Here is a 10,017-nt window from a genome sequence, read left to right on the forward strand (position 1 = left end):
GAAACTACAGTTTTCACAGACACACAAAGTCCAAACCGCTTCCTTAATTTCACGCACAAAGTCTTTGCAGAAATGTCCGGTTGAACTTTCACATGGTAACTGATGAACTTCTTGTGTGCTGATCGGATCTTCAATCGTCCATCACGTATCGCCTTTCTCCGTCTGTGGAAAGCACCGACACCCTCCTCACGGTAGCGCTTCAGAAAACGATAAATAGTCATTCTACTCTTCTGTATCCCGTGTTCCTTCCGTAAAACACGTATAATGTCACATGGTGGGTAGCCTTTCTCGAACAGATCCGCAATAATCACGTTACACGTCTTCATACTGGTCTTCTTGGTCAGCGCAGCCATAACTGTTTTGAATTTCAGAGGGGGTTCCGTTGGTCACGTGACATAAAATTGCGATTGAATTTGTCAAAACGAAATTCCTTAAAAATCGCTAATTTCTTCGGTAAAAAGTGAAAACAGATAAAGTAAATTTTTCTAATACAAAAAACACAAAAATATTACACAAAAAAGTATTTCTTATGACTTAAAATAGCGATGCTGTTTTTTGAATTATTCACTTCCGGCAGGATAATCCTACTTCCGGTAGCATTACTAGCATTGACCTAGTTTCAAACCAGCATCAGGATAGGATCAAACCAGCATCAGGATAAGGATAACTAGCATCAAAACCAGCAAGCAAAGGAAGCATCAAAATCAGCAAGCAAAGGAAGCATCAAAACCAGCATTGATACTGTAACAAAATTATTTCCCTGCACTGTATACACGCAACCAGTTTTGGTAATAATTGCGTTACCCGTATTCAAATGAGCGTACAAAAGGTCCTGGAAATGGGTAATTCCCATGGAGTTTTGCAAACGCATAGTACAAAGGAATCCGATAATAGCCGGCTAAATTTAATCATTTCAATAGATTTAAATAACAATAAGAAAAAAGAAGGGGATACCAGAAAAAACAGTGCATTGGACTATCCAGACAGCTCTTGGTAAACTTCTTTGAGGTATGTTCGTTTTTAGTTTTTATCATTTTTTTTAAGTTGTGAAAATTTGATTCGACTAAACACTGTCACTAAAAATATATGTATTAAAATACTATTAGGCATTTGAGCCTATTTTACCAAAAAAAAAAAAAAAAAAAAAAAAAAAAAAAAAACTCTGACTTTCAGCTCGGTCGTAAGTTTTATAACAGTTTGTGCTGGGATTTTCAATCCTTTTCATAATTTACATAAGTATTCATTGTGTCAAAACCTTCCTGTTAGTTTAGCAAGCAATGGGTTATACTGAAAAGCAAAATAAACGCAACATTCTATTTAAGGTGGAGGAAAATATTTAATTTAGAATTATAATATAGAATTTTGTATCTTAAAATGATGGATATCTTCAATTTTGTAATTATTGGTAATGAAACTGTTGAAAAAATTTCATACCTTTATGAGAAGTTACGTTTGAGGCTGCTGAACGGAAATTTAGAAAATGCATGTTAACAAAACATATGACAAAAAAATGCAGTTTTAAGGATTTTAACTGTTCATCATGATATTCCAAAAAAATAACTTCCCCTTTAGTTTCCCTTAGCACGGCTAAAGCTTCCTGCATGAAAATGACTTAAGTACGCATTTCCATTGTTCTAGCTGGAAAATCTCAAAATAAAGGTGCTGGAGACTTGCTGATGCAAATATGCACTAAAATACTCCTCAACAGGTTCTTACACTATACTTATCATGTACATCAATGACAGTCAGTGGACTGGAAGTTCATTTGTTTCTACACTGCGCTAGGTTAGAGAAAATTCGACCTTATCATCTGAAAATGGGCATTTAAAAATGGCAAAATTAAATATCTATATCGATAAACATTTGCATCGCTTTACTTAAATGTCTGGGAGGGGGTGTTTTTACAGCCATTTAGTACTTTCTAAAGTTTGAAGATAAACCTTTGATATTTTTTATGGAATTTCTAATGTTTAGAAAAGGAAGTTTAGCCTTACTGTATTCATTTTTAAAAATCATAAAATAAAGAATTCAAATATTTGCTGATTACTTTTGGTTGCGTTTCTTTTGCGTTTCAGTATATTTCTGGTGGAGGGAAATGTCAAATGAAAAGACAAACTATGAGTTTTTGATGTTAGCAAGTGTTGTTTAGGTTTATTACAGTAGATATTAATATTTTTAAAGACAAAGATTGCTTTTATTTGTGGCGTGTTTATGCACTCCTTAACATTTTTATGCAGAACTTCTTGAGGAGTTTGACTGTGATCAGGGTCATTTACAACAGCGATAGAATGTTCCCCGTGCCGAGATCTGGAAACTTGTACCAGACCAGCTATTGTTTCTTCTCAATTATGGCTAAAAAGACACACAGGAGTAGCGATTGATTGTCAATTCATGAAATAAAATGATCTAATTAGTATTTAAAGGGTACAAATAAATAGCCGTGGATTTTATTTCAGTGTTAAAGAATGCGTGCACTTTAGCACGTCATTTGGAACCTTTTCGGTATCATTTTAAGCTTAAATTACAATATATCGCTTAATTATCAGTCAATGTCATCGTATAATCCTTATATTCAGGAATTTTGAACTGGAAAGTAAACATAAGCACATTACGAATTTAAATAGAGAAGAGAAAGATTGTGAAGTTTCATTGTGCACAAATAATGAATTATTCTGGTGTTAATGGATGGGATGACTCGCCCGGCGACATGAGCATCTCCATGTCCTTACTAATCATTCATCTAATTTGAAAATACAAGAATTCTTTCAGAACACTCCTAATGAAAAATACACAGTAAAACAAGAATATAATCTTTAAACCCTAATAAAATTAACGCAACAATCTTTAAAAATTTGAAGTTGAAGGTTGATAGACACTGTCACAATAGAATCTGTCAATGACAAACACAATGAAATATTCAATCAAAGAGTAAGTGTATCGAACTGTGGAATAACACTTGAAAAAAGGTATTGTATTAAATTACTAATGCACATAGACATGCTCTACATGTATGATATTTCATTAAAAATTAGTAGAGTTGATTTCTTGATAGTTCAACCGGAAATTTTTGCCAAAAGTTAGGTCGGATTCAAGAGCTAAGGATGCCTTCCATGCATATAAATCTCGTGCGACTGTCCTTGTGTGTGATGCTAAGAAGGCCCTTTGGCATTTAAATCTTGTGCGACTTCCTTTGTGTCTGACGCTTAAGAGGCCTATTTGCATGTTTATCTCGTGCAGATTGCTGCATTTGTTTCTTACACTACCCCAAGGAGGCGTATTTGCATGTAAATCCCGTGCAGCTGTCTGTATGTCTGTCGCTAAGAAGACCTATTTGCATGTAAATCTTGTGCGACTGCCTTTGTGTTTGATGTCAGCGGCCTCAAATACGATGAATTTGTTTTGTTATGAGATGTTTGTGGTCGTATAGCTTGTATAGGGAATATAAATAGACTATATACAAAACAAAACAGGAGCGAAGCAAACATGGACCTCCAAAACATCAAAGGAGGCATCAGATGCCCTGGAGGAGTGAACATCTCCTACCTATCCGGTCTCACCCGCCGTGTGCTCCTAACATACTGCTATTCATCAAAAATTTAAATTGAAATCATGCCCAATTACACCAGTTTTTAGGTCAAACAAGATGTGTTTGTGAAACACTATGCGCCCGGCGGCAACAAAGTTCGGAAAAAGCTATTTTTTGCATTAAGGTCAGAGTCAAGGCACAAGGTCATTGACCTTGGTGTCTTTTGGAAGAACCTGATTAGTGGACTATACATACCAAATATGGAGTCTCTATCTTTCATGGTTCAAAAGTTATGGCGAAGGTTGAAGTTTGCAGAAAAAAGCTATTCTTAGCATATAGGCGACAGTCAAGGTCACAAGGTCATTGACCTTGGTGTCATTTGAAAGAGCTTAATTAGTGGAGTATACATACCAAATATGAAGTCTATCTTTCATGGTTCAAAAGTTATTGTGAAGGTTAAAGTTCGGGACAAACAACAAACAGACAGATAGACAGGACAAAAACAATATATCTATCGATCCGGGCGATCTTTTTTATTTTATGCATTATGCCTAATCAATATATATTTATATTTTCAGAAACAGAAGATATGGAAAATCAGAAGCTCTCCATCATTGGTCTTGTTTTCTGTTTAATTTTATTAACCGTAGACATCCAAGGTGAAATCTATTCTACACCAAAATATATTCGTTAATTTTTTTTTTTCAAACAATGCAATATTGTGCAGATGAAGGAAAAAAGCTGTGTTACAGACAGATAATACAAACAAACTTTTGTAAAAGGAATGAAAATAACAGCTTAAGTCATGTTCTTATGAGTAAAATGAATAAGTTTCACCGGGTAGTTTTAATTCTTTTTATTCAAATTGTCGCCAGAAAAAGAGTTTGAAGTGAAAAATATTTGTACAAATTAATAAGGATGATTTCAGAGACGCAGAATTTTGAACATCACAGAAGGTTTACAAATTTTTTATATTCTAGAAATTTATTACAATATTTGCATTATTTTAAATGAAACTAGGCCAATATATACATGTATATATTCCAATCCAGACATCCATTTTTTTTATTTGCATAATCTGTCCTTAAGTGATTATAAAGAACAGAATCAAATTAATTTCAAATAAAAAAAGAAAAGAAAACAATATACCATCTTTCTCATTCTTAGGAACTTCTGCACAGACGTGTTCCACCAGTGCAGTCTCGACATGTGTCACAACTTACTCTAAGGCTGTTTTTGCTGCTGGTAATGATTATGGAAAAATTTGCAGGTTATCCTTTTGTTTGTTTTGTTTGTTTCTTGGCATATATGATCAGAACCAATTTCGAAAAATATTCCCATTATTACAGATAATTTTCATATGATGTATTTTTTCTCCGACTTATTTCACTTGTCAATCTGGTAATTTTTCCTCTTTACCCAATTTAGGAGGGTGTAAGAGAAATATTTGTAAGGAAAAATCTTTATTGCATAAATGGTATTATATAGAAAAGGCTTTAACAATTTTTTCAGGAAAACAATGTTCCCTTCGCCACAATTGCCAGTATAAAAAGTTAAAGCTTTTTGAATAATGAAGGAATTAGGGCTTGTTGACCCCCAATGTGGTGGCCAACGTGCAATAACTCTTGCCAATTTAGGTCCACTGAAAAAAAATCTATACGGCCGACACCCTATATGAGTTGAGAAAAAATCAGACAAATATTTTAACGTTTCATTGCATCCTATCAGCTACACTATATTAGAAAAGTATTGCTAAATGTAAGAACGAATGTGATTCGCTAACTTTACTACGTGTTCACGTGTTTTTCTTGCCGATTCCAGTCTCAAAATAGATAAAGCATGTATTTACTTCGTACTACGGTGAATGTTTTCAGATTTCTAAATAATATTCACATAATTGAGTTCAAGTTTTTATTTCATTTTATTTATCTTTTAAATAAAGAACTATATGCGGTATAATGCATATATTTGCCCGCCCCCCCCCCCCCCCCCCCCCACACACACACACAAAAGTCAAAAGTCAAATTTCGAAAAACTTCCTGAAATGTGCTGAATTCAATAAATTGTATAAGAAATATAAATTAACAGAACATATTATTGTTTCAAAGTAGTTCATTCACAATTTATGTTTTTATGACGTCACAAACTAGTTTGATTTTATATCCTTTTTCAGAAAGAGGACAAAATGGACAAAATTTCAACAATTTTAGCTTTAAAATTTATAGAGCGCAAGTTTGTTCAGGAACAATATTTACATATTTCATTAATATTATCATTCTACACATTATATCAAAATATTGAGCCTAAACACACATGCGCTCGGTGACTTTTACTCAAAATATCAACAAAATATGTACATTTTTCTGTAGAATTCATAAAAAACTGAAATTTACGTCATGTTTGTGACGTCATTTCGTACATATGACGTCATTACTTATGAAAATATTCAGTGCGTTGAAGTCAGCATATACCCCCCTATTTAAGAACATAATTAAATATTTCTCCATCAAAGTTTGGTTTGGGGGGCAAATATCGGTTATTACCGAATAAAGTTCTTTGATATATTTGCAAAATAAGATGGAGTCCTTATTCTGCTAATCTCACTTAGCACTATATACAAATGCTAAAGGCGATTCAATTGAATTAAAACTTATGGTGTATTGTCATCTATTTCACTCTAAGTTCTTTTAAAGTTGAAACCTTAGTGAAAAGGGGATATCTTTAAAATCTATTGAAGGAAGTATATGGAGATAACGAACAGTATTCAATCAATATCAAAGTCCATAAAACAATACAAAATAGGAGCAGAGCAAACACGGACCTCCAAAACATCAGAGGTGGGATCAGGTGCAATGGAGGAGTTAGCATCCCCTACTGACCGGTCACACCCGCCGTGTGCTCCTTGTCATGATCGGGAAATAACTGAAAAATCCGTCGTCAATTCAGTGTATAAATAATTGACTAAAATTAGTATGGAAAACTTCAGTCAGCATTTGTCTCAATGATAAATTGTATTTGTTGATAAGGTCATTGTATCGACCACAGAATTTACGAAATGATGACTTTACACGAGACTGTTGATATTCTTGTTTCATCAACTTGCTTGTTTATAATTTTACATTCATACGTAGAGAAGCTCTTGCGGATAGAATCAACTGAGAAATAGACTCCGTATGCAGGTGATGTAGGTATATTGCTGCATAAGTAAGGGGAGTTGCATTTGACGATAGAAAAGTCATCACGTTTATCATATAACTTGGTTGTTAGATTACAATTAACGTCTTTCAAGTAAAATATCCAAGCATGAAACAGATGTGTCAGACTCTGTTGTATCTTTTATCTCAAGCTCACCAGGATATATCGTATTGAGGTAGGAATGGAAATTACCATTGTTAATTGACAATACGTCGTCGATATATCTACATGTCGAGTTGAGGCTACAGCAAGTGTCTTCTTCTTTTCACGCATTAGATTTTGCACAAATTCTGCTTCATATGAATATAAAAATAGGTTTCTTAATAATGAAGCGTAATTGGTACCCATGGGAATTCCAATGGATTGTTGGAATACCTGGTCTCCAAAAACCACATAGATATTGTCAATCAGAAACTCAAACATCTTTTGATGTCAACTTCAGTGTTCTTGTGTGTGCAATCAAAATTTGTTTTAACAAAATAATTTTGCAAATGCCCGATGACCAGGTAAGTAAATTAACGAGTTCCATTTTTATTGAAAAAGCAGCTGTCAATGACATCAAAAGGCCTGGAATAGTTGAAAAATAAGTTTTTAAGCTGTTGATTTTGGTAAATTCTTGTGATTTCAAACTGCCCAAAAGTTCTTTGGAGATTTTTTAGTATCCACATCTGATTCAAACCACTTCTTGAATATATTGTTGCGCACTACTCTTGAAGTTTTTACTTCACTACTGTCAATATCTTAGTGAGAAGAAACGAAAGAGGTTTGGTTGAACATTTACTGGAACCCGCAATGTATGAAATAAAGTTCTAATGAGGCACTCTTCCTTAAGACTTCTGGAGAATACATGTAAATCCTTTATGATTTTGATAATTCTTGTATTTTAGTGAAGCCCACAAGTACCTAAACTGTCTAGACAATGTATTGACTGCCTGTGGCGCACAGGACTCGACAACTAATTATGCAAAACAATACGTCGACCTAGCAAGGCAAGCCCTCAATCAATACGCATGTGGTGAGTATCTTTAAATACGTTAGCTTGCCAAAAGATAATGATAGTAAAATTTTTACTACTGTTGAAGTACACATTTTCGTGGGGATAACATTTCGTTGATTTGTCATTTAAAAAAAGATTCATAGGCATTTAATTTCGTTGTTTTGAAAGTAACCTTATTCAATAAAATATATAGTCATATAAAAGGATGTATTCACTTTGACAAAAGAATTGACCTAAAGGAGAGAACAATTTCCCGGAAAAAGTGACATTTAAGAATTAAAATTTATTTGTTGTTTTCTACCGTATATATGTCTAAATTTGTCAAATTTGTATTTCATATCTAAAATTTATTTTTTACAACTTTACAATAAACCTCCAAAGTTGGTCGAAGCATCATTTTGTCCGTTAAAGCGTTGATTTTTGCATGAATTTTGGCCTAGAAGTCCTTTAGGGGGCCTGCCCCTAAATAAAATTGTGATATTTTGAAAGGTTTGTATGGAAGAAATAATTTCAGATAGGATTTTTTTAGGGGCACCCCTGCCCTAGGATTGAAATTCGCAAAAAACCTACAAAAAATAAGGAAACCTGGTTTTAATAATCCGTTTAAAATTCATGCCTACAAATTTATAGTCAGACTAGCTCAGTTGATATATGCGCTGACTTTTACACCGTGAAAACTAACATGCTATATTTGGGGAATCGAATCCACCTGGTACCACACTTTTAAAGTTTTAAATATTCTCCTTTTCGAAGACAATTTTTAATATTTTTTATAAACTTGTGTATTTTCCTTCAATGATCTATCCTTTATGTATGCCCATTCTTGATATAAGAAACACTAAAGAGATATCAAATCAAAAAATCCAAATGAATGTTCAGTTGTCAGTCAGGCGAACAAACCTCACTTTCTTCGAGGACAAGAATAACTCACTCTGTGTTACCCAATACAGGTTTTCTTGGCAGCATTGAGTTGATTTTGGCTACATATATCAGTGACTGCACTCCTTCGGATTTGATATAGGCCTATGTAACATGTATAATTTGCACATATTAATGACATGTTTTATTATATTCACGGATAAAATAGCCTAGACATAAAGGATAAAATTTCACAGGCAGTAAACATTACCATTATGCACATTGAGAAGTTAAAACAAATATCAATTATTACATTTTGAGATAAAAACTCAGGAATTCAATAAAAGAGCTGCCTCTACACCTCTATTCGCTGAAAGAAAAGATTTAGGAAAAACAAATTGTTATATGTATTCAACCTAATGCCATTAACCAGAACGGAAATCGACCAGGTTTTTGTAGAGAAAAAACAAAGCAAGGTCCTATAGGTCAAATCCCTATTTATAATGAAGTGATCCTTTCGTGTATGATTTAATTTCGTTGATAACTGTTAACAACAAAATTAGCAAAATTCAATCCTCCACGAATATTTTTGCTTTTACAATATTTATTATATGCTATATGAAATCATAAAATAATTATGATAATATAAACAATAAGAAAATAAATTATATAGACTGAAGTAATTATTATACTTAATATACATTCTAGAAATTTAATTTTTTTATTTACAATGTTATAAAGTTTTCAATTATCTTGGTTCTAAAATTGCACCTACTTTTTGTTCATTACAGGTTCAGCTGGCCTCATTTTTAATCTGCTGGTCATGGCATTAGGGCTGGCGTTTACATTCATTTTCAAAACATTCAATGATTGAAAATCATTGAAACACGTTCAAACAAAATTTTAAACGCATAATCTAGACTTTAACTACTAAATGAATTAATCTATGTTGTCAAAATTAACTTACTTTGATGTGTATGCAAAATTCGTATGATTGTGAAAAAAAACTTGGAATGTATTTTTGCCGTGTGTTTTTATAAATTCTGTCCTGGACAATATAACATACATCATAGAAAACATATGCCATTATTCATGCCTTTCTTTCAAGATTGAATCTTTAATAAATTGATAACCATTTATGTGACCACGTTTCATCATTCAGTTTCAGCGTGAGAAGCTGGAAAACATCGATACTGGCGAAAATGTATTTAAAATGAATGGTAAAGAAAGTAAATTCATGTAGTAGTCAAAAGTAAATCGGAAATCAGGAATGAAGTTTGAAGCTTCACTAACTATATAAAGGTACTGTAAAACTTGTTAAAGCTATATATGGTGTATCTGACCTTTAAAAAAATACTAGATTAAGTGTAGATTTACATTGATATTTGTTATTTATGCTCAAATTCAAATTTTCATCGATTTAAAACTGATATATCGCCAC

The 10,017-nt window shown here is 33.0% G+C and overlaps 1 protein-coding gene across 1 annotated transcript; it reads left to right on the forward strand.

Moving 5' to 3' along the window:
- The first annotated feature begins 937 nt into the window (after positions 1–937).
- On the forward strand, positions 938–9,666 carry LOC134259460 (uncharacterized). The gene is made up of 5 exons (XM_062742039.1): positions 938–1,008; positions 4,105–4,185; positions 4,694–4,796; positions 7,609–7,736; positions 9,368–9,666. The coding sequence occupies exons 2-5, from the start codon at positions 4,116–4,118 to the stop codon at positions 9,448–9,450; spliced, it is 384 nt and encodes a 127-aa protein (XP_062598023.1). The 5' UTR covers positions 938–1,008; positions 4,105–4,115; the 3' UTR covers positions 9,451–9,666.
- The last annotated feature ends 351 nt before the right edge of the window (positions 9,667–10,017 follow it).

Source organism: Saccostrea cucullata, unplaced genomic scaffold (genome assembly GCF_032062105.1).
Source record: "Saccostrea cucullata isolate Sc308-1 unplaced genomic scaffold, CSIRO_AGI_Scuc_v1 ctg1537, whole genome shotgun sequence".
Classification (NCBI taxonomy): Eukaryota; Metazoa; Mollusca; class Bivalvia; order Ostreida; family Ostreidae; genus Saccostrea; species Saccostrea cuccullata.